The 25,647-nt window shown below is 43.3% G+C and overlaps 1 protein-coding gene across 1 annotated transcript in view; it reads right to left on the reverse strand.

Moving 5' to 3' along the window:
• Nucleotides 1-25,647, reverse strand: part of NFATC2 (nuclear factor of activated T cells 2) — a 139,427-nt gene that overhangs the window by 20,292 nt on the left and 93,488 nt on the right. The window contains exons 7-9 of the mRNA XM_066624149.1: nucleotides 21,505-21,560; nucleotides 20,419-20,545; nucleotides 16,346-17,029 (exon numbers count right to left, since the gene is read on the reverse strand). Of these exons, the coding sequence (XP_066480246.1) occupies nucleotides 16,346-17,029; nucleotides 20,419-20,545; nucleotides 21,505-21,560 (867 nt within the window). The remainder of the gene's footprint in view (nucleotides 1-16,345; nucleotides 17,030-20,418; nucleotides 20,546-21,504; nucleotides 21,561-25,647) is intronic.

The following is a 25,647-nucleotide window of genomic DNA, read 5'->3' on the forward strand; positions in this document are numbered from 1 at the left end:
TTGCAACACCATTGAGACCAGGTGTAAAGTCATTGATTTTGAGCTTACTGTGTCCTGACTGTACATGGACTCTTCCTCAAAATACAAATTTGAGCCTGACTTGAGACAGCTAAATATTAATCCTGTACTAGTTAAGTTACAGGTAATACATTGACAGCAATTCTATGCATGTTTATTCAGAAGCCATGCTTCATAAGAACATAAGAACAGCCCCACTGGATGAGGCCATAGGCCCATCTAGCCCAGCTTCCTGTATCTCACAGCGGCCCACCAAATGCCCCAGGGAGGACACCAGATAACAAGAGTCCTGCATCCTGGTGCCCTCCCTTGCATCTGGCATTCTGACATAGCCCATTTCTAAAATCAGGAGGTTGCATATACGCATCTTGGCTTGTAACCCGTAATGGATTTTTCCTCCAGAAACTTGTCCAATCCCCTTTTAAAGGCATCCAGGCCAGACGCCATCACCACATCCTGTGGCAAGGAGTTCCACAGACCAACCACACACTGAGTAAAGAAATATTTTCTTTATTTAGTGGATGTCCCCTGGTTTTGGTGTTATGTGAGAGTGTAAAGAGCATCTCTCTATCCACTTTATCCTTCCTGTGCATAATTTTGTATGTCTCAATCATGTTCCCCCTCAGGCATCTCTTTTCTAGGCTGAAGAGGCCCAAACGCTGTAGCCTTTCCTCATAAGGAAGGTGCCCCAGCCCAGTAGTCATCTTAGTCGCTCTCTTTTGCACCTTTTCCATTTCCACTATGTCTTTTTTCAGATAAAAACTCTGTGGATAAATAGGCTGCACCTGTACCTCTGCAACCCACTCCAGTGTCTGTGGTAGGTCCTGCGCCTGTTATGACCAGAAAGCTGTAAGGCAATATGGAACATGAACCACAAGCCGCTTCCAGGTCGTGCCAGCCCATGATTCACGTCACTGGCTTGATGTACCCCAGAATGAAGTTTCTGGTGGCGGCAGGCCACCAAAAATCAGGTTGCAACTTACCGGTGGGTTGCAACCCATAGTTTGAGAAACACCGTGCTAGCTTATTACATGCAGCTATTGTTATTTATTTATTTATACAAGGGGAACTATTGAAAAATCCAACACTCTTTCTCCCCCACCTGCCTTAGGAGGTGGTTTAGGAGAGCCAAAAGAAGGATTATAGGGATGTGCTCCATTCAGAAAACCCTGACACTGGCACCAAGTCCAAGCAAGCTGCCAGCTCCCATCTAAGGCAACAACAGCATGGGTTGCAAAGCCTAGTTTCTGAATCCTTAAGCACAGGAGGGAATGTTCCATACAGTATAGACTATAATCTAGTTGCAAGTAATGAGAAACCACACAACTGATGAAACTCTGCCTTCTGTGAAACACTTAAAGGAACAGGATCCTCCTTCTTGCCTGACAACCTTAGGCTACAATCCTATACACACTTACCTGGAAGCAAGCCGCATTGAACAGAATGGAACTTACTTCTGAGAAGGCATGCATAGGATTGCGCTGCTAGTCATGTAGGATATTTTTGTTGGCAACCTTCAGTCTCGAAAGACTATGGTATCGCGCTCTGAAAGGTGGTTTTGAAACAGCATCTAGTGTGGCTGAAAAGGCCAATTCGGGAGTGACAATCCCTTCCACACCAGGAGCAAGTGCAGTCTGCCCCTGGTCTGTCTCCCTGGCTATGGGCCTTCCTTTGCCTCTTAGCCTCAGACTGTTGGCCAAGTGTCTCTTCAAACTGGGAAAGGCCACGCTGCACAGCCTGCCTCCAAGCGGGCCGCTCAGAGGCCAGGGTTTCCCACTTGTTGAGGTCCACTCCTAAGGCCTTCAGATCCCTCTTGCCGATGTCCTTGTATCGCAGCTGTGGTCTACCTGTAGGGCGCTTTCCTTGAACGAGTTCTCCATAGAGGATAATTAAGAGTAATCACATGCAACTGCCAACTCCAGTGATTATCACCATAAGATACATCTATCGCCCTAGAGGTGTTTGCAAATGGTATTAATTGCCTTACTTAGAAGTAAGCCCATTGTGTTCAGTAGGCTGTAAACCTATCTTACTCACCAGAAACAAACACCTCTATTGCTTATATCAGGAGTAGGCCCAATGCATACCTCATGCAAGCACCAAGATGGTAAGAACCTTGGGGCTAAGCTCTGTACTGGGCAGCCTCCAACTACCTCCTGATGGTTGCTGCCACCTCTACCGCGGGTTCAGGGGTTGACTTCGCTGGTGGGCTTCACTTATGGATGTGGGTCCTCAGTCAATGCCCAACTTGGCTGACCAATGATGCCACAAATTGGAATATTGTTTTCTCCACTGTCTTCATCTTCTAGGCTCAAGGTAAAGGATAGAGCAGGATTTAAACCAACCAGATGTTGCCTGTATGTAAGTGCTGTAAAAGAACATGCTGTAATTTTCACTTCAGTGTCATTCCTGCAGCTGACTCAAACTCTGGGATGCTTCTAGACAGACTGTTGGTTGGGGTTTTATTCCAACTTACAGATGGAAAAAGCTTGCTAGATCGATCTAGCCGACAGCTCAGCCAAATGCCAGTTCTCTCGCTGCTGTACTTCTTTCTAGTCCTGTCTGGTTTAAACATTTCTTCAGAAACATATAGCACTCAATTTAAGAGAGAGAGAGAGAGTGCCCTAGATTTGGTGAATAAGCTTAGTCATGTGTTCATGCCAGCTACAGCTGTGGGTAGATAGGAGGGTTCCCTCAGCATACAACTGTTCTTTACAAAAAGGACTGGCAAAATGGGTGGAAAACTGAAATGATTCACCAGCAGGTAATTTCTTTTTCATAACTGGCAAACTCAGGGACAGAGGAAGAAAAGCATAGGATTGCTAAACAAAATCTGTGCTGAGTGTAAAATCCAGACAGTTGAATCTTTATATTTGAAAATACCAGGAAAAAGGCCCACCAGCAAATTACAGCGTCTGGATGAACAGCAGCTAATGATGGCCACTTGAAATATGACAATATCGCTACACGGAAATGCAAATCCTCTCTAGTTTGCAACCTTTGATGGTTAAGTAAGTGGATATTTCGATGCACAAGATTGTGCAGTGCTGAAGTGAAAGCCTTGGCAGCCCTTCAAAATTATTCATTTAAAACTATTAAAAAACTTAAAAATTATTTAAGTGTTACAGTTAGAATTTGATCTAGATTTCTTTTAAAAGAACTTCAATCTTAAATACTATTAGTGAATGAAATGATATATTTCCACTTGCCAAATTCAATACCTCTTTTTAATAATCCCTAAATTCAAAAGCATCTGAAATTTCAGACATTAAAGCAATTTCTCCTAATTTGAATGCTTCCAAAAATTCAAATTTTTATTTCAAACTCAGTACCCCTATTGCACTCCCAATTTGTTTCAGCACTAATCTACATATGGCTAATCCTTACATGGAAATGCTTTATATGCAGGAATTTTGTCCGAGATGCTCCTGAGTCCATTTAAGTGCTGATGTATGTATTGATATCTACTCTTTTTAAATAAAATCTTTGATTCTCCCCATGAGCCACATCTTGAAATGACCTGAACGTACAAGTGCAAATCTACATCTGCATCAGGAATTCAAACCCAAACTTGGCCCACAGGGATACACAAAGATCTGATCTAGGAGAAACCAACACACACTCCTATTTTACAGATTAGGAATAATGTGGGTGAGAGATAAGAGAGTAAGTGCCAAATCCTATGCAGTTTTCCAGTGCCGGTGCAGCTGTGCCAATGGGGCATGCACTGCATCTTGTGGTGGGGCAGCAGTCACAGAGGCCCCCTTAAAGTATGGGGACATTTGTTCCCTTACCTTGGGGCTGCATTACGGCTGCACTGGTGCTGGAAAATTGGATAGGATTGGGCCCTAAGGTGACTCATAACAGAACTTCTTTTACCTTCTCCCTTTCCTTGGTCTGTGTAGACAAGCAGTGGCTTTTCAGCCTTACCTGGAGATGTCAGGGATTGAAAATGGGACCTTCTACATGCATAGTACTTGCTGTACTACTGGCTTTATATGCAGGATATTTCCTTCATAGTAAAAGGAAACGTCACCTTGTGGTGGTCAAAACTGATGCTAATTGATTAGTCCTTGGAGTTTGGAGGGCCCATCGAGGTAAGCAAAGATTCCCCCATTGAAAAATTTTGGATCCCAAACTGATCCGCACTTATTTTGGGAAAGAGAAATATGAAGTTCCTATGATAATCCAAACTGTCCTTAATCTTTTCAAAACAAAATTCTCAGATTCATACAAGAAACTCCTAGGTGCACACCTTACTTGCTTAAGAGCAGAAATTGGATGTTTACCCTTATTTCTACTGGTATATTCATACCTATTTAACAAGCAGGCTGCCAAAAATGTGCTTGTTGGAACAGACCCAATTAAGTTAGGCCAACCTAACTTTCAGCTGGTTCCAAAAATTCGTTTCAGTGATTCAGACATTTGTCTTTTTGTTACTTGCTTTATCAGTATCAAGCAACTTGCAGCCAAATAGATTAAAATAAAAAAAAAGAGTGCGTGATATGTTTATCAAGCATGACTTAGAAGTTTTGGCCAAGAATAGACCAACACCATGGTACGCCACGTTAAAATGCAAACATAAGTTTGAAAATATTCAGCTGGCATAGATAAATCCTCGTTAAGAAACACTTTCCCTCTTCTGTGATTTCAACTAATGTATAAGACAGTTTCACACATTCATATATTCTTCCAGAGAATGGGGAGGAAAGTAAAGGGATTTGAAGTAGCCAAACTCTAGCACATGAGAACAGATCTTCAGTCAGGGCATTTACCAGAGCCAGGTTAACTAAAAATACAGGTACCTCCGTTTTCTACATTGTGTAAAGAGGAATATAACACCTATTTTCAGCTTCATGAAGTCTGTTAACATTGAAAATAACTACAACTTTCATTCCTAATGTGGCCAGTATCATCTTCCAAATGACTACAAATGGTGTTCCTGTAATCTCTTTTTTCAAAAGCAGAGTAATACCTTGGTGATTCAGACCATGGACGGCATGCAGTAATTGTGAAGCAAGCGAGTACATAACTTGTCTGGGAATGTAGCTTTCTTGTGGCTGAGTTCGCAGCCACATCCCTCTTTTGGGCAACTCTTACTGTATTTCAAAATCATCACTGAAAGTGATCGCATGTCATTTGGAAACTGACCACGTCATGCTGGTTACTGCAAGTTGCTCTACAACCAGTGTGGTCCAAAGGACAGAGAGCTGAACTTGATTCTGGGAGAGCTGAATCCCCACCATAGGTTCACTGTGTGGCAATGCTGCTTTCCCTCGGATTCTACATTCTGTCAAATGGGAATGGGAGTACTCTACCTCACAGATACCCAAACTATCTTCTTTTAAAGTGTCTGCAGTGCTGTTCTCATTAACTGTTTTATTCAAATAAAGTGAGATCCATCACTCTCTCTCAGACTCCCAGATGTCTCTCTCTCTCTAACCCTTTGGGCACATAAGGGAGATGCCTTAGGAGAAGGGAGAAAATACCACCATTGCTGGAGGAGGGGGGGGAGAAAAGCAAGCCACAGCAGTTTCTCTTCTCTCCTTTTGATGGCTCCTTGCCCACCAAGAATATTTTATCAGAGTCATTTCCATGGGCAAAAGGGACTTGAGGCCTAGGACTTGGGGTCATTTGGTACAACCAAGAAGCAGGTTCAAGGCAAACAAAACACAACGTCTTCACACAGTGCAAAATTAACTAAATTAATTCCACAAAATGGGCCAATTGCCACTAGCGTAAATGACTTTAAAGAGGGATTAGGCACATTCATGAAGGAGGAGAGGTTTGTCAGTGACTACTGACCAGGGTGGCTATACGGAAGCTCCAGCTTCAGAGACAGTATACTAGCTGCTGGGGAGCGACAGCGGGAGAGGGTTACTACCTACTTGTGGCTTCCTGGAGGTATCTAGTGGGTTACTTTGGGAAGCGGAATGCTGAACTTTTGATCTGATCCAGCAGACCTCTTCCTACACATGGAGGGAGCGCTGAGGGTACTTTGTCCCCCAAGTCCTGAAGCCAGTACTGCAGTTTAGTTTAATAATGTTGTGGCTCTCAAAAGATGGAGGATTTTTCCTCCTGGCTTTCTTGCAGTCTCAGACACCCTGTGCGTGAGGGGCGCAAGCACAAATTGCTAATATGTACTGTGAATAAAGCTCCCAAGTTCCGTTCTGTGGTGATCTTGTGCTCTTAATAGATTTTGTATGTTCTTCTGAACAGGAAACGCTTTAGAGCTAAACTTGCCTGCAGGCATTGTACTGTACCAATTAAAGGATTCCTGAATTCAAGAACAAAGAAGTGCCAATAGAACTGCTACTTTTTTTTTTAATTGCTCAATTCATCTTCTTCCTTCCTCCGGTGCTGAATTTGGATTTATCGCTTTTATTTTGTGGCTTGCATGTTATTAGATGACGGGGGCAAGCCTACCGCTGGAGGAAAGGTCTTGAAAAGACTCTAGATGAGCGATTTCGTAGTAGGTTTTCTTTGGTGTTGCTTTTTAACAAAACCCCTGTAATGGAAGCACCTGGCAACCAGCCAAGTATGTGACACCTTTTATCCAAGGATCTTTGTGCATTTTACAAATAGCCATTCAAAATCAAGCCACAGCAATGAAAATGTACGCTCCTTGCAGATATGATTGGGCATCATCACAAGGAACGGAATAAGATGCAGTAAAAACAACTAGGAAAGAGGATGCGTATTACCAGACCAAGGGTTGAAAAAGTACATTGCTTGTAGCAGATAGTGAGACTTTCAATATGAGATTATTAAATAACGTAGACTGCTGAGGGCCCAATCCTATCCAATTTTCCATGGCTGGTGCAGCTATGTCAGTGGGGCATGTGCGGCATCCTTTGGGGCAGGCAGTCACAGAAGGGGTATTTATAGCTCGGTGGTAGACCACAGGTTTTGCACACAAAAGGCCTCAGCTTCAATCCCTAACATCTCTAGTAAAAAAGAATTCTAGGTAGCAGAACTGGGAGAGACCCCTAAGTGAGATCTCAGAGGGTCACTGCCAGTCTCAGTAGACAATACTGGGTTAGGTGGATCAATAGTCTGACTGAGAAAAAGGCAGATTCACACATTCAAAAAAGAGCACAGATCTCAACAAAGCTAATACATGAGGTGAGAAACTATCATGAACATTACGTCAACTTTAACCTGCAAGCAAAATTGTTCAAACAAAATTAGCACCTCAGCACCTATCTGCAACATAAGATTGATCAAGCCCATGAAATGCTGATTAGGGAATGATAAGTTATAATTAGAACAAATTGCAAAACTTAAAAACATACAAGCTCACCCACCCAGAAAGCTCAAGGGAAAGCAGAAGGAAAACTTTACATTTCCTGTCTTATCATCAAGGCTCAGAGCTTGTCAAAAAAAGAAAAGGAAAAAACCTAAATCAAAAGTACAGCATAAGAATGAGTAGGCATGGGCAATAAGATATTTTTTAAAATGCAAGAGACTATACACATCATTTTGAATACAGGATTTTCCACCTCCTTTTCTGCCTAGTAGTAATCAGGGAGTAGTTGATAGCTTGGGCAGGAGAGAGGTGACAGTTTTTTCCAGAGAGCCGAAGTGGGATGAAAGAAGCATCCCACATTGTGGTAGTTATCACATTTTTTTAAACTTCAGAGAAACACTTGTATACAACTGCCACTTGGACCTCATGGATAAACTATAGTTTTGCAGTTGTGAGTGCCCCATAAATTCCTCCCTCTTGTTCATGGATTTGCTCTTCTCTTTAATCTGAAGTGGGCACACGATGTTTAAGACCAAGGATGTGCCGGAGTTGCAACACAGAGTCACGAGTCTCTGCACCTTGACTCAAGTCACAAATTAGTCATAATGGGCATCTGTCGCAACTCATTCAGAGCCTTTTTAGAGTCATTTTGACTCGAGTCCTTACAAGAAACAAGTCAAGGTGCAAGTCAGGTACGACTCCACAGAAAAAAAAATGCAGGTACTGGTGTGTGTGTGGTTCTCATTTAACCACTGCACTGCATGTTCCCATTCCATCTGCCATCAGCGATGTGGTAAAGTCCTTCACTTCAACCTCCCTTTCCATTTCACTGATGTAAACAGAAGTTTTACTGTTATTCAAGTGAGTGCAGAAGTGCAGAAAGCGACTGGTTCCTTATGAACCCCAGCGATGACCCCCCCCCCGGTTCACATAATGACTCCTGATTCCGAAGGAGTGCCAAGCAGCACGCCATGGATGAATCAACAGAGAGGTGTCCGAGCTTGGTAAGGCAGGAGGGGATGGGCAGCATGAGGGGACAGAAGCAGCAGCGGAAAGGGAGGATTGCCCGGAGCAGCTGGAAGGCTTATGACCCAATCCTTTGCAACTCTACTCAGAAGTCCCATTGCAGTCAATGAGGCTTCCATCCTCCTCTTCTATCACAAGGAAACACCTCCCCCTGCTTTGCCTGCCTCCTTAGCCCCCTCCCTGGCTATCTAGGCATTTTTTCCTATCACAAGAACCCATTCCCCCATCCATCAGGCTCCTCCCGTTCCCTCATCCAGAGAAAAAAATTCAGGCCACCCATTTGGCCAATCGATCATCCATTCCTTCCAAGATAGTCAAGAGAGTCGGCTCCCTCCCCTGTATCCTGGCTTCCCCTGCCTTCTTCTGGTTCCTCCTCCAGCCTTGTGCAGCCTCCATCCTCCCCTCTATCTCCCCAGCCTCCGCTTCCTGGAGCCAACCTTCCTTCCTTCCACCAAGTCTCCTGGCTCATGCTAGTTTGGACACTGGACACAGATTGCCCAGGAAGTCTTTCAGGGCAACATAAAAGCAGCAAAAAAATAGTAACACACACACAAAGTCAAGTCACACAATGAGCCTAGTCTTCACAATGAGCCTTCATGACTTGTGTTTATACAAGTCATGACTCTTTTTTGGTCCCAGCCCAGAGTCATGAGTAAGTGCCCAGGTCAGTGACTTCCCAGGGATTACAAACAGGCCCCAAGACACTCCAAGTTGTTATTGATTTTTTTCAAAAATTAAAAAAAAAATTCTATCCTGTCTTTTCAACCATCAGGATCCACAAATCAGCTAACATCAAAGTTATAGTATGCCATTAAATAACAATAAATAAGACACAACATTAAGAAGTTACAACAACAGAAAGAACAACCAGCAGCATGACACTCATTGCTTGTCCAAATGCCTCCTGAAAAAGAAGTGTTTTCAGTGGTCCCAAAAAAGGCAAGCAATGAAGAGGCTAAATGAGCCTTTCCTGATAAGTAATCTGAATGCCATTGTTGAGAAGACTTCTAAGTGCACAGGTAAGCTCCTGTCAGACTAGGTAGCCCTTAAAATAGCTGGGTGGGTTGTACACAGTGACTGTTGTTAGTTGCTGATGCACACCTGAACTAAACATGTATCTGACTGCATCAGCTGGCTGGCGAGATCTCCCCTTGCTGCATTAAGGCAAATGCAGATTATATGGGTATCATGGGTAGTATTGCCTTCCTATACGTAAAGTCCCGCACAGTTCAACTAAAATAATTTGGGATGATAAGACTAAAATTTTATTTCGAGCCAAGGTGGCCTAGGATAGTAAATACCTTGGGAGTTCGAATCACCATGAACTGGTCACTTCTGACTCACCTGTGGTTGAGTTTGAGGACCTTGTAAACTTGTTGCTGCTTGCTTTTGGACAAAATTGCCCCTCCTTTCTAGGGGCTAAGGGTAATAATTATTCCCGGTCTTTTAGTGATTTGTATAGAAAGCTTAAAATGCAACTCCGGGAAATATATTGTGAATATAGAAGCAAGGGTATTGCCAAACTGCCCCCAGCTTATTTCTCCATTAAACAACGATTCGCCAACAAAATTAAAACTTGCTCGCATAATGCTATGCAAACTAACTGGCGCCGCCTGCAGAGAGCAGTGCTTTCTAATAATTCTAAGATATTCTGGGAAATCATATCAGGCCACTCTCGGCCAGGGTACGTGGGACCCTCAATAGAGACTCCCACCTGGGTAGAGAATTACAGGTCCCTGTTTTTTGACCCGTCTATTAGACCAGCTGCGCCTGATTTAACCATCCCAGATGGCGTGCTCCCATGGCGCCCAGTCTCTAAAGAGGAAGTGTTGGCCCTTATTGGCCAACTAAAGAGCGGTAAAGCTGTTGGGCCTGATAATATTCCATCGGATATGATCAAGGCAGCGCCTTAGTGATGGGCTTGTCACTGAGTCAAACTATTCAATTAGGTCGATAAAACAGGCCTTATGCCATTAAAATGGACACAGTCACTGATTGTGCCAATTTTCAAAACAGGGGATAGGAATTTACCCTCAGATTATTGCCATATAAGCCTCCTTTCCCTACCTGGGAAACTATATGTCTCTCTTTTATTGAGCAGTTTAACCTCTTGGATGACAGATAATGACATCCTTGGGGATGAGCAAGCAGGCTTTCAAGCCAGCAAATGTGGGTTAGACCATTGTTTAGTCCTAGCCCACTTAGCTGAAAAGCATCTGGATAAAGCACATTCCAAATTGTACATAGCCTTCTTAGATCTAAAGGCGGCTTTTGATTCTATTAAAAGAGACTTGTTGTGGTCCAAACTTGATAAATTAAATATTGACCCCTGGTTACTCTTCTTAATTAGCAAGCTTTATTCAAACACCTCATGCCAGGTCAGGATGAACTCTGAGGGTGATCTAACAGATCCTTTTTCTAGCTAACAAGAGGGTTAAACAAGGCTGTGTCCTTGCCCCCTCTTTATTTAATCTATTTATTAATGACCTTGCCCCTTTTTTGTCAGAGACAGACTCCCACTGTCCAACACCCCATTTTCTTTTTACTTTACGCTGATGATATGGTATAACTCTCGCTTATGTGAGTTGAGCTAAGGCGTTTGATCTCTAGGTGTATCCAATATTTCTCAGACAATGCTCTACAGCTAAACTACTTGAAATCTAAAATTTTTGTCTTTGAAAAGTGATGGAAACAGCGCTCTTGGGTCTTCAACGGCAAGGCTATTCAACAGGTCAAAACCTTTAAATATTTGGGCTTGACCTTTCATCATAGTCTATCCTGGGTTCCACAGTGCATAGCCGCTCTCAAATCTGCTAGATGATCCCTACAGGGTATCTTACTTTTTTTCTACGCAAGGGGAAATTCCTATATTCCTGCAGCCCTGCGTATCTTCAAAGCCAAAGTCGTAGCCCAATTCTTTTATGCGATACCAATCTGGATTGCCACTTTCAATAAGGAAAGAGTACTCTCAATTTTTCTTTATAAGATTTTTGGTTTACCCCATTGTGTCCCTTACACTGCACTTTGCTTAGAAGCAGGACTACAAAGACTTGAATGTATAGCCTGGTGCAGATTTATTAGTTTTTGGTTAAGTATCTGTTTTAACAGGGGAAATAACTCACCGATTCAGGACTTGCTTTCTGATTCTTGGACTTATTCCAGCTATATTCGCCTTTTTAGTAAGCTATGATTGATTGGTATACCGGTGGACCCGGTGGGTAATGATTCCTTGATGCGGGTTAGAAAGATCATTATTTCTAGATTGAGAGATATTGAATACCAGGGTCTCCTTGCTGAGGCAAACAAAACCCACTCACCTTTGTTTTTTTCAGATTTTTCTCCCTCCTGGCCAGTGTTCTAGATTTTTATATATTTTAGATAATCCTTTACTTTGTCATGCTTTCACGGTCGCCAGATGTAATGTGTTCCCTTCTCGGGAACTGGATCTGAAACTTAATAAAACCACGCAACAGCGATTGACATGTCCCTGTGAGTTGGGATACAGGGAGTCTCTGACCCACACAGTGCTCCATTGCCTGCTTTATAAGAAGTCTAGATCTATGCATTTGCACCTGTTTTTTTTTTTTTTTTGCCAATTATTCCAACTGTCACGATGAATTGAAACTACAGATATTACTGACAAATGAAAAAATGGTAAAACCAATGGCGGATTTTTTATGAGAGATTTTAAAATCTCTCATAAAGAGAGAGAGATTTTAAACTGTAAAATGGAGGGAAATCTTATTTCATCTACATTTATTTATGTTTTGATGACCTGCTTGAACGCAACTTCTTGTGCAAGCTGCTCAGGCAACTGTTAAGTTCCATGCCTAATAAAGGTCGATTGTGGTTGTGATTGTATTGCCTTCCTGTTCTCAAAACCAGCGGCGAAGGGTTAGGTCTGAAGATTTCCCTTTAGAAAGGTAAAATCTAGCAGTGCTTGGAGGCTCAGTGATAGGGGGATATGCTTTGCATACAGAAGATCCCAAGTTCTGGTGTGGGATTTTTTAACTCGGAGATCTCAGATGGCATCACAAGAAGGGACCCCCTGTCTGAGGCTTTGGGGCGCTGCTATCAGAGCAGACATGACTGTGTTAGATAGGCCAATGGTCAGAATGAGGCAGCTTCACAGACCAAACAGTTTTCCCAGTAAGGCTCCCTGTGCAGTTTTTTTAAATTCTTTTTTAATTCTCCCAGGCTTTTAGCTAATTGTCAATGTATTAGCTGGGCTTAAGTGTTTATGCTGTGTTTTTAGATTGCCGTGTTGATTTAAATAGGAATTTGTTTTTTGTATTATTTAATATTTTGGTAAACCACTGGGCATTTTCAGGAAAAGTGGTCAAGAAAGTATATGATTGGGGGCACAATCCTAACCAATTTTCCAGCACCAAGGTAAGCGCAATGCAGCTCCAAGGCAAGGGAACAGAGTTTCCCTTGCCTTGAGGAGGCCTCCGTGAGTGCCACCCATCTGCAAGATCCAGCACTTGCCCCATTGGCACAGTTGTGTTAGTGCTGGAAAGCTGGTTAGGATTTGGGCCTAAATAAAACAAGCACATGTGAGAACCCACTCACACATTACATTTCTTTTCAACCTTTTTCGTCTCATGGCACACTGACAAGGTACGAAAATTGACAAGGCACACCATCGGTTTTTTGACAATTGACAAGGCACCCCATGCTGTTGGTTAGGGACTCACATTCCCCAATGGCCCTACTAATAAATGACCCTCCCCCAAGCTCCCAAGGCACACCTGCAGACCGTTCGTGGCACACCAGCGTGCCACGGTACAGTGGTTGAAAATGGCTGCCCTATACAAACAGTTCATTCACGATGCGCAGCATGTGGGATGATGTGTCCTTCCTACATCTGTGAAACGTACAAGTGGAGTGACTGCTTGGTGAGCGTGGCCTCCAGTACATCTCGGGGAGACGAGTGTGCTTGATCCCGCTCTCCTGCTGAATGAGGAACCTGTAGCAAGCCTGCTTGTCTTGGGCGAGGCTCAGGACAATTGTGGCAGAAGTGAAACTAGAAATGTAGCACCACAATTATGAGAGAGCCTTTGGGCAAAATTGTGACACAAAATCAACAGTGTGAGATGGGAAGAAAAGCAAAAAAATAACTGCAGCTGTCAGAAAACTGAAAAAAGAAAAAGGAAGACCAAAAGTTCACTGTGAGGAGTGGGGGGGGGGGCGCCAGGGGGCAAAGAGAGGAAAGTGGCTCCAAATACACAGGATTCTTGCTTGCTGTGCTATTTTTTTTTTCTCGAAAGATTAGCTAGCATTGCATTTCTCTTATTGGAAAGTATCTCTGTCAAGTGTTTAACTCATTTTTGCCCGGCCCACAGGTGTACACATTTGGTCCCTGTTGCACATATGCAACATTGGACAGAAATGGCTTAATTAGGGTTCTACTTCAGGAAGCCAATCTCCATGACTGTTTCTAAGGTTGTAAAAAATCATAGACTCATAGAATCATAGAGTTGGAAGGGACCTAAGAGGTCATCTAGTCCAACCCCCTGCCTTAGGCAGGAAATCCTCTTAGAGCATCTCCAACAGGTGCTTGTCGAGCCTCTGCTTGAATATCATGAGGGAGGCAAACAAACAAACAAACTAACTAACTAACTAACAAACAAACAAACAAAGAGGGGCCATTTTCCTTCCTGGTGAATAGACACATGTCTTCACTGCTGCTAGTTATCTCACCCAGTTCCTATCCACTAAAAGTTTGCTCAAGGAGGAAAACTGAAACACACACAGAAAACATTCCTGGCTCCTGGAAAAATACAAGTGCATACTCTTTGGCTGAACTGGAGAGGGCTTGACTTTAAAACTGGGAGCATATGTTGCAGTGACACACACACACAGCATTTCAAATTGTTCCACATGTCTATGATCACTATGCTAAATGGTGAACATTTTCTGTGCAGTTCAGCATATGAACTGGGTGATTTTCTCTATCCTACTGCAATTGTTTTTCTTCCAGTCATGTGTGGCAGCATGAAGGAAAAACCACTCAGTCCATCTGACATGCTGCTGCTGGGAACAGCCAGCAATTTAAAATAGCTTCATATGTCTTCTATATCGTGTGGTCCTAAGACCACACAGTGGTCCCTCTTACTGTTTTTAGGTGATGCGCTGAGAAAATTATGAAAATGTCCGTGGTGGACCTGGGATGGGGCAAATGGGGCAAATGCCCCAGGTGCTAAGCCTCATGTGACTCCAGGACCGTTCAGGAAGTGTTCTGAGGCTCCTGATGTGATCGTAAACAGTTCTTCCCATTTCCCAGAAGGACCGTAGGAGAGTCTCAGAATGTTTCCCCAGTCAGTCCTGGAGTCGAGTGAGGCTCGGTTGCTGTGGGTAAGTACAGCAGCATCAAGTGGGGACGGTGGCACTGTGGACCTTTCCCAGGTCCTCCTCTCGCTCCTCTCCCAGGAGCCTCCAGGCACTCCTCTTCCAGGAACAGAGAGGGGTAAATCCGTGAATGGAAAAGTTGCCCTCAGTAAATGAAGTTGTGGTCCTAACGTCTTATCTGCATCTCAGGTCCTGCTCTCCAGGTACCAGAAATAGGAGCTTTACAGTAGTGGCACTGCAACTGTGGAACTCTCTCCATCAGGTCAGCACCAGGGCCACCCTACATATGAAGTTGACTAGAGGTGACCATCTCAGGCAGCGGTTTGGCAGGGATGGCCACCTCTGTCTGCCCACTCGCCTTCACTGCTTGTCTCTCTTTTCCTGGATTATAAAAGGAAGAAGGGGACAGAGCCAAAGAGGAACTGTGGAGGAGATGAGAGTTGTGGGCTACGGGGCTACCATGCCCCTCTCTTTTCCTCTACATTTCCTCTTTTGTTGGCACATCAACAAAAGTAAGCGAGGGCAGCATTTGGCCTGCTGCCTCATCAGAAGGGCTCAGGCTGGCGCTTGTCCCCACAATGGCAATTTTTAAATGACCTTTGAAGGCACCTTGCTTTTAAATGACTGACTGCTAGTTTTAAATCTAGCCTGAATGCTGAGCTTAATTGATTTTATCCTGCTGCTTAATTGTTTCTGTCACCGACAGGGCACAAAACAGCAATCAGTGGTCAACTCTGAAGGAACAAACAGCAGCTGCCAGGACTACGGGAAAATGTTAAGCTGGTGAAAGGGCATTTCTGTGCCAACCACTGGTGTAATTTAGTGGCTAAGAGATTGAATGATGGATGAATCAAGTCAAAGCTCTGAGCTTCAGCTCCGTATCTGCAAAATGGGGTTAGAAATGCTTGCCCACCTTATAGAGGTGTTTTAAGGGTTACAAGATAATGTGCACGAAGCATTTTAGATTTTCTAAAGGACAGTGCAAATGATTAATAATCACACACTAGCTGAAGATCTAGATATAGGGATGTATGCACAAGCACCTTAAGGCGATAATGCTCTCTTAATTGCTCAAGATCTAATTGCCATAGGAACAAATACCAGCCACTTTGTAAAGCAGATCAAATCAGATATTTTCAAATCAAAGACACACAGTTGCTTTTCTACCAGTTGCAAAAGTGAAAAAATCTGAATTCAATACAAAAGAAATGACACTTTCATTAATCAACACATTACAGGACCTGTCTACACACATCTGCACAGGTTTGAACTGCAGGCCTACCACATCCGTCACAAAACATTCAATGAGATGGTTACAATGTTTGGGGTATCACACATTCAAATAACTTTACAAAAGTATCAGCACTTGTTCAGTGAATTCTTCACAGAGATGTGTTTATATTCCGTTCTCGTTTTTGTCCTTTAACTCAGAACTCTGTTTGACAACTGTAAAACCACCTCAAAATAGAAAATGCCTAATGAAAAGACAATAATATTCTTGAGAATTTTTTTAAATGCTCTTTTCTTCATCAAAACACATTACCATATTCTAAAAAATTCAAGGAAGTGAAGGATTTTGCATACACACACACACACACACACAAAATGTTTTCCAAATGAAACATCTGTACTGTACGATAAAGGAAATCACATTGCTTTTTGCAGGTATAGATTGGATGAACAAGATATGAGAAGGCTTACCGTCATCCAAATAGGCTTGGTCAAGGTTCTGTTCCTGTTTAACAGTGACGCCAGTTGGCAATGCTTCCTTCTGATCACTTACTGGTGGTCCATTTTTTGCCGTTCTCTGCTGCTGAATCACTGTAGGGTATGAACTTGGGCTTAACCTTTGTGCTTGGCTGACCTGAGATTGGCTGGTTTTCACTCCACTGGATGTGAAATTTTCGCTGCACATGATGTGCTGAAACTCTTGATGGCTCTCGCATCTCAGCTGTTGATTGGTCGTGGGAGAGCAGTGAATCACAGGGGAAGGCTGCTGATTGGCTGGAGAATGATGAAGCACTGTTGAGCTTTGGCTAGGAGAGCCAGTGTGCACCAGCACAGACCTGTGTACATCTGGAATGGAAACTTGTGTAGCCATCAAACCGGACTGTGGGTAACCCAGGTGGCTAGGACTGAGACTCTTGCTTCTTTGGTATATTACAGCCCCGGGGCTTTGTTGAGGATATCGAGATTCAGGAGAAGACAGGCTTGAACGCAGTTGCTGGCAGGAAGCCATTGTGGCCACAAGACAGGAAGGAGATTCGGTGACCATTGTATGGTGCGAATAATAAGGCTGTGTTACTGTTCCCAGACCACTGTGTACTGTATTGCAGATTAAAGCAGGATCATAGTCATCAATGGGCTCTGTTTTGATGGAAGGCACTGGAACAAAGCACACAAAGGACAGAATTGTAAATAAGCAGCTACGAAACAGTTAATTGGAAGAGGGAGGAACTGGCATTGAAAACAAATGCGCTGAATATTATCCAGCAGTCTTATTTATTTTGAAAAATGTATATCCCACTCCTCCTCCTCCTCAAAGCTAACAAAGCAGTTTACATGTTAATAGCAACAACCAAAAAAGCAATTAAAACAATAAAATTCATACAAACAAAACGACAGCAGGTAAGAGCAACAATTCTGAGATGTACAGCCCAATCCTATCCATTAGCGCAATCGTTCCCAACCTTTACATGAAGGTTGGGAATACTGTAAGTATTTGTGGCCAGGGGAAGGATGGGTGGCAATGGCACCTCAAAGATCATGCTGCTGCTTCAAAAAAAGATTTTTTTTTAAAGTTCCTACAGGTAGTGCTGGCCATCTAGAGCAGGGTTGTCCAAAGTTTTTGGCAGGAGGGCCACATAATCTCTCTGACACTGTGTCAAGGGCCAGGGGAAAAAAAGAATTAATTTAAATTTAAAATTTGAAAAAATTTGAATAAATTTACATAAATGAATATATTAAAGATGAACTTATATGGATGAATGAAGGTCTTGCAATAGCTTAAGACCAATAAAAGGTCTTGCACAAAGCAAGGCTAGCCTTTCCTTTGCTGCCACTACTGCATCACAGACATGAAACAGCAAGCAGTGGAGGAAGCCCTCATCCCACAGCTCACACGAGAGGTCAAATAGTCGCCCTCATGCTGAGAGCAGTTGCGTCGGGTCAGTGCGGGCTTCAACAAATCTCCAAAGGGCCAGAGGCTCATTGGAGCCTGGGGGCTCCCTGAGAACTGCACTGAGAGGCCTCAAGGGCCACATGTGGCCCCAGGGCTGGGGTTTGGGCACCCCTGATCTAGAGGGTGCTTGATCCTGGTGCCCCCTCTGCAGGCCTCCCCACTGCTCAGAATGACTCCTTGCTGGGATCGCAACCCACTTCCGGTTCCATGATGCAAAAAAAAGGGTGGCTCTAGTTGCAAAGGTGCACACCGGATTTTTATCCCTCTTTGAAAAACATCCCTGTCCCTTTCCTCTCCTCCAATATATGCCATCAAAATAGGTGGTGTATGTCTGAGGAGACCCACTGGTAATTGCACAGCCTTCAAGGAGGGAAGTCCAAAATAGTCTTACTTTCCACCTGCAGGCTGTCTGATCACCCCTTCCCATTATACGGTGCAGCAGCATCAGTGCTGGTGGAAGGGGATAGGACTGGGGCCTAAAAGGCCTGGAAGAAGAAAAAGTTCTTTGCCTGATACCAAAATGACATCACAGTAGGTGCCAGAGAAGCCTCTCTGAGAAAACTATTCCAGAAATGAGGCAACTCTTATGTTCAATTCACCTGTGCATGCTCATCACAGTAGCACCAAGTAATGGGTTGCATGTGTGAATGGGCCATCAAAGACCTAATACTGCACACATTCACATAGCCTCAAATCGCCACCAGTACAGTGCTATTCAAAGGAGTCCACTCACACAGTCAGCTAACGGATATAAAGGACCGATTCACAAGGGCATACACAGCACTTAATCGTGGCATGTGATGACTGGTAGCTGAACTTGTGAAAGTACTCCCTGCAGAGTTATAGCTATAATGGCGCATTCCCACAGGTCAAATCACCACTTGATGTTGTAATCATCAACTGATAAACGTGTATATATGTATAAACCATGGGTTGTTCATATGCATGTTTTAGGGATCTCCATGTATGCAAGAACCAAATCTAAGACTGTAGGAAAGATTACCAACATGGTTGCAGCCATGGAAATGGAATTGTTGGAAGCAATCTTTACGTGTGGAGGTGTATACTTATATTCTCATGTGCTTATCTTCTGTTCACACAGAGCATCTTCTGTTCATACGGTATCAGCTCTGAGCATCAACTGAGAACTAGTGACTTGAACTTGATCCATCAAGTTCTTTGTTCAATTTCCTGCTCAGCCCACTCACCGGGCAGCCTGCGACAAGCTACCATCTTACCACAGGTTCTCCGTCACCGAAATTGGATTAATAATGGACTACATCTCAGGCAGGTCTGTATCAAAAGATCAGAATGCCATGCCAAGCTAATCCACATTCTGCACCTAGAAAAACTGAATTCTACTTATGAAGGATGACGTATTCTTGCCAGTTCAAAAATCAACAAAGTTTACAAACAGAAACAAGACTGCACTGTATTTGTGTGCATATGTATCTGTAATTGTGAAATTCTTCCTCCCAAATAATACAGTATTTTTTTAAACATACAGGAAGCTGCTATGAGAAAATGCTTCTATATACAATGGGGAAATTTAAAATTATTTAAAGGAAAAAAGTAATATGGAGGGGGTTTTTTTTGGCCTTGGTTTGGTAGTTTTAGGATTTATGGTTTTAGAGTTATTTTTATCAGTAGTAATCGTAGTGTAGAGTGAATTCTCAAACTTTTAAGCACGGGGACCCACTTTTTAGAATCATAATCTGTTGGGACCCAATGGAGTGATGTCATTAACCTAGAAATGATATCATGGCTGGAAGTCACACCATCAATTTAGGCTTCAAACCTAAGCCACAATCAGCCAAAGGTTCCATTACATATTGTGCTCGTGCTGTTATTTTGCATAGCTTAACATTCCATCAAACATTCCAGCTTGAAAATTGAAGCAGAACGCAGACTTGAGGCACAATCCTAACCAGGTCTACTCAGAAGTAAGTCCTATTTTGTTCAATGGGGCTTACTCTCAGGAAAGTGTTGTTAGGATTACAGCCGTGGAGCCTTCTCCAACCAGACAGCCCTCCCTGCTTACCAGTGTCCCATTTTTCCACCTCTTCAGAGCAAAGTACCCAGCCTCTTGCCCACCAAGAGCCTGCCCAGCAGCTCTGTATCTTATATTTTCAGCTCTGTACTTTCAATGGCAGCTGAGCTATGTGCTCAGGACCTATTGGGTCCTGATTTGCAGTTTGAGAAATGCTGATCTAAGCTGCTTTGAGACTACTGGGCTACAGGGACTACTAGACTACTGTGACTACTAAGCTCAAGACTACCGGGTTAGGCTGGATATACAGTTTTAAACATTAATAATAATACTTAACATTTATGTAACACTTTCTGAATGTGCAAGGCAATTCACCAATGTTATCAAGCATTATTATCATTCCCATATTGCAGATGGTGAACTGAGGTTGAGAAGAAGAGGCTTTCCCAAAGCTCCCTAGTGAGAATTCATGGTTGGGGTCAAATTCAAACTGGGAAAGTTTTGGGCCTTTGTTACATCACAAATGACCTCAAAGAAACAGTCAAAGGAAACTGTTTCTTGCAAAATATTGTACCACATTCTATTGTTTCCATCAAGAATTACCTGGATGGTAGGTGAAATGCTGAGGCTGGCTTTTTTTCCGTTTTCCATTGATGACATAGAAATTCACCTTGACTGGGGTACGAATGTGCTTGTTTCGATATTCTGGTATCTCTACAAAAAGCATATTCTGAAATAATAAAGAAAAAAGTTTCAGGGAAAGAGACAAGATGATATGATAAGACTTGCACTGTTTAGGAAGACCCCGTAGCTGACTGTGCCATGGTCTTCCTACCAGAAGTCTCACTTCTCCTCTGCTAGAATGCAACTGATTTTGCAAAAAAATTGAAACAGACTTTTGGGATACTCTCAGGCTTCAAAAGGCACCCACCCTATTTTCCCCATTTCTCATGCCTTGCCAAAAGAACAGTAACAAAGCAGCATAGGGTTAACCTTCAAAGACAATAGATACTGCATGCCATTAATGTGGCAACTACCACTTAGTAGTTAACAACTCTATGCCCTAAGGTCACTGCTGTAGCCTAAAATGCTACAGGTTGTAGCCTAAAATTCAAGGTTGATACATTGCACTGTATAATGTAATCCTATCAGACTGGATGAATGCCAGTCTTCAAAGTCTGACTGTTGCTGACAAACTGGTAGAATTGTTATTTATTTTAGTCAGAGATTTCTTTGCCACCCTTCAGCTAGTATGCCCTGGAGTCAACAGGCTTACATCAACAGGGTAAATTAGAAGTAGCCTACCTCCTGGTTATTGTGTACATTTCACACCTTGGCTTAATTTGTGGTGGCAAATAAGCTTACCTTAAGCCATCTCATCTTGGGTAGACCACAGTTACTTTCCGGAATCTCTAGAATCACACAGTCCATATATAAAAAATCAGTATTCAATGGGTATGCTAAATAAATTCACCCTGCCACTAGAGAAGTCACTTGGTACATGACAAGCAAGTCATAACTTGCACGTATGCATTGATCCAGTTCAAAGTTAAGTGTGCTTATGCCTATTACTATAAATGAGTTTCAAACCTCACGCAGCTCTGAGATTGGGTCCTTAGTGAATTGGAAACTTTTTCAGTAGAACTCAATGTCTGAAAGAGAGTGGGGGAGAAGGTGCTGACTACTTACAGGTTGACTCTTATCTTTATCCACTGTGGCCTCCATCTCCCAAATCTGTTGTCCATCTGAAAGATATATTAAGCCATACATGAAGACTGCGTTCCAAAATATATGAAAGACACAAGTAGGAGATCACAGTACCAGTTTTACAAAGTATTTTCAAATGTTTGAAATGCTTCACATACATTATCTTGTTATCGTTGTAACAACCTTGTAAATATAGGCGATAATTATTGTGGGGGGGGGGCTGATGTGAGAAGAGCAGCAACTTGGCTTAGGCTACCAAGCTGAGTCATATCTGTGACTTTGTGGCAGATATGAAATTCAAACCAGGGGCTTTCTGATTCACAGCCCAATCCTGAGCTGCCCGGCACAAGAGGCTGCAGCAAGCAGCACTGAAAATGGCTGCCACTGTATCCTAAGCGCTAAGTGCCTGTGGCTCCTTGGGAGAAGGGGACTTTCATTCCCTTTCCTCAGGTAGAGCTGCAATGTGGCTACTCGATTCTACAGTGACCCAAGGGTCAGCATAGAATCAAGAGCCTCTGTGTCAGGCTCAGCGAAGCGCCACTGATCCTGCCTCCCTCTTGCCCTGCTCCTTCCCCTGACATGCCTCCTCCCCACATTCTCCTTGCCCTCTGCCCACCTCCCCCCACCCAGAATGCTGCCTCCCCTGATGCCCCCACCTACCTCTCCATCGCCCGGTGGTCCACGAAACCACCGAGCAGCGGAGCACAGGTGAGCTGCTAGCACCAGCACTCCACCGGCACTAGGACTTGCAAGCATGCTTTACGGCACATTTGTGACACTGCATACTGGTGGTAAGCCAACAGTAGACTGTACAGGATTGGGCCCTCAGTCTCTATACATCACCATCTTACCAAGACCCAAATCAGCAATAAAGCATGGAAACATCTGGCTTCTTAGAAGTGGTAGCAAAGAACTGCAAGAGCACTGAAAGGACATCCTAAATATTCCTGTTAACTTATTCAGGATCAACAATGCCGTACGTATTCCTATTTGATATTGGCTATCCCTCCATGGTTTTTAAAATGCCTCCAGGAACAGGTCCTTCCAATCAGTCTTTCAACTGGTGTTCAACTCCCTTATGTCTTGGTCCACTCTCAGCAGGCACAGAGGAAAAAAAAGTGATAGGTGTCCTGTTTCAGCAGTTTTTTATGCATTTGAAAACTCTTATCATATTCCCACAAACGTCCACCTCTTCCTTAAGCTAAAATTTTCCTAGTTCCTTTGGACCTGTCCCATTACTCTCAGGGCCTTGCACCAGTTTCTTTCCTTCCTCTCTCGTTTGTCAGCATATTTTCAAAAGCCTACTAGGCAAAATGATACACAGTCATTTCATTGGTGCTTAAATGCCTGCTTACACCTCTCTGGATTCTCAGGTATACTCATGCAAAGCCTAGATTGAAGGCAGTCAGCAGATCTGCTAGTCTTTATATCCCCCGGAAATATTCAGTTGACCTTCTGCTCTTGCTCTCGGGGGAGGGGGAGCTGGAAAGGGAGTACAAATTCCTACAGGGAGCCAGCATTACACTGCATGGTGCCTTTGACAGGGTTGTACCTATTAGTTATTTTGGTTTCATTAACTGCTGCTATTGGAATTAGGTAAATACTGTAGGTACAATTTCTGCTGTCTCTGCCTGATGGTTATGGGATGAGCCACACCTGATATATATCACAGGTCTTCCATGCACATATATTAATAGAAGAAAGAGCTAAGAGCTGGCAATCCTACTTTGTCTAGACTGGGGTCTCCAAACTCCGGCCCGGGGGCCAGATGCGGCCCGCGGAGAGCCTCTATCCGGCCCGCAGCCAGCCTCTGATCCCCAAAGAGCCTCTGGCCCAGTTGACCAAACACAACCAGAGTTGTGCTTGTGGGGAGGGGGAATGGGAGTTCATTTAAGTGTATGCTTTATTTCTTGGGCTGTGTTGGTGCTTGGAGAAATCCTGGACATTTGAGCCCATTCATTCATTCATTCATTCATTCATTCATTCATTCATCTAAGGTCCATCTCTAATGTATTTATTTAAATTTTATATTTAATATCTTTTTCCTGGCCCTCAACACTGTGCCAGATATTTGATGTGGCCCTTTGGCTGAAACGTTTAGAGACCCCTGGTCTAGACAATACAAAATAACCATGGCTGTTATCTAAGAAGCGGTAAGGAAATGGATCTAGAGCAGGGGTGCTCAATAGGTGGATCGCGATCTACCGGTAGATCGCGAGGCAAAATGAGTAGATCGCGGAGTGCCGACCCCCCTTCTTCAGGTGCCTCTGGGAGGAAACGCCGGGAGTAAGGCCCATTGTACTCAATGGGCCTTACTCCCAGGTAAGTGTGGCTAGGATTGCAGCCTCACAGCCTAATCCTAGGCATGTCTACTCAGGAGTAAGTCCTGTTATACTCAGTGGGGCTCAAGGTACACCAACATACATTGTACACATAAATGTTATATGTTATGATGGCGCGAACATTGTAAAAAAAACTCTGGTAGATCTCCGGGCCTTGCTGGGTTTCAAAGTAGCTCTTGAGCCAAAAAAGTGTGAGCACCCCTGATCTAGAGTTTTGCTAACCAGACTATAACCAAAGCAATGCAAAGAACATGCAGATGATTTCAGCATTGTTAGAAGCTTGTAGGAAAATAAATTGTCTCTTGAGAGAAAAAATGGAGAGGTGGAGAAGGAGTGATGACTCAGATGCATCTGAGTCAGAAGGACCTCTGGGACTACTGCGAGGTGGTTGCAGTTTACACCCCAGCCCTTTCTCAAGCGGGTTTCCTACAAGCACAAAGCGCTCCATTGTTTCTAAGTCAGCTAACAAGTAAGGTTTCCAGAGTGTGTTGATGCATCATTCCTAAACCACCCTGGGCAAGCACAGCAGCTGCACATCATATCCCCAGTGACCACTCACATTTCTAAACAGGATAATTAATGGCGTTGCCACATTTATTCAACCAAGTCAAGGTGACCTAGACTGCAACGCAATAGACTAAACCTGGGGCAGACGTTTAGGCCCATGTATAGCACCAGACCTTAAAATAAATCAGCACCAGTCTGTGCCAAATACAGCTGAATTCTGCATCCCATATACAAAATAAGCAAATCTGCAAGCATGTTCATATTTGGTCCAATGTATTCTGCTCGTCACCGGAGGGCATAGAAATTTCATGAAGTACTGTCCATTTGCTGTCTTTCCCAGCCTTGATTTTAAATAAAACCAAAGATTCCCAAAAATTCTATGCCTAACTCCCAATGCTTCACTTTATGGTACACCAACAACATATATTGCCTTCCTAGATAAGACCAAAGCCAGTCTAGTCCCTTCAAAGGCTTCACAGAAAAACTGGGTTTTGAAGAAGGTTTTATTCTCCAGGTATTCTGGTAAGGAGCTACAAGTCTAGTTGCAGCAATGATCTAACGCAAACTAGACGCAGTTTGCAAAATCACATTCAGTACTCAAAGAAACAGTAAATCACATTGGAGCCAAAAGAACATTTGATTTCATTTAGTGACAGGCCCACTGGAATGGCACTAATAGAACCTTGTGAATCTAAAACATTAAAGACAGATGATGTGGAGATCAACCTCCAAGTCTACAAAAGTTGGAAAGGCATCAGGATGGACAACGTGAATGACCCCCCCACCACACACACACACACACACACACACCCATTTCTTTATGACATATTATTTTAAATGTTTCCTGAGTAAATCTGTCGCCTGGAGCAATTCTGGTTCTTCAAACACAGCAACCTTGCATAAAAGGCAAACATCTCATGGCAATTGCATTGACCTTTCTGCTGAAATATCATGCTCCATCTGTCTCGTTGCCTTGCTTTTATAATCTGGAGTGTACAAATCCTACTTTTAGATGGTCAATATTTGCTTTCCCCTGAACATCTTTGAATTTTAAAATGCTGCAAGTTTATGGCAAAGCCAACGAAGCTAAGAATAGAAGAAATTGGTGTTTGGCTGGGAAGAAAAAAGAGCTTGTGCTAGAACAACCTATTGTCTTGAGTTTGTAAGAAAGTCAAGATGCTAACCTGGATGCTTAAAAAAAATTGTATGGAAGTAGGCTGCAGCTTCCAGAGAGGTAGCCGTGTAGCCTATAGCAGCAAAACCCACCAAGAGTCTT

The sequence above is a fragment of the Tiliqua scincoides genome, chromosome 4 (assembly GCF_035046505.1).
Source record: "Tiliqua scincoides isolate rTilSci1 chromosome 4, rTilSci1.hap2, whole genome shotgun sequence".
NCBI lineage: Eukaryota > Metazoa > Chordata > Lepidosauria > Squamata > Scincidae > Tiliqua > Tiliqua scincoides.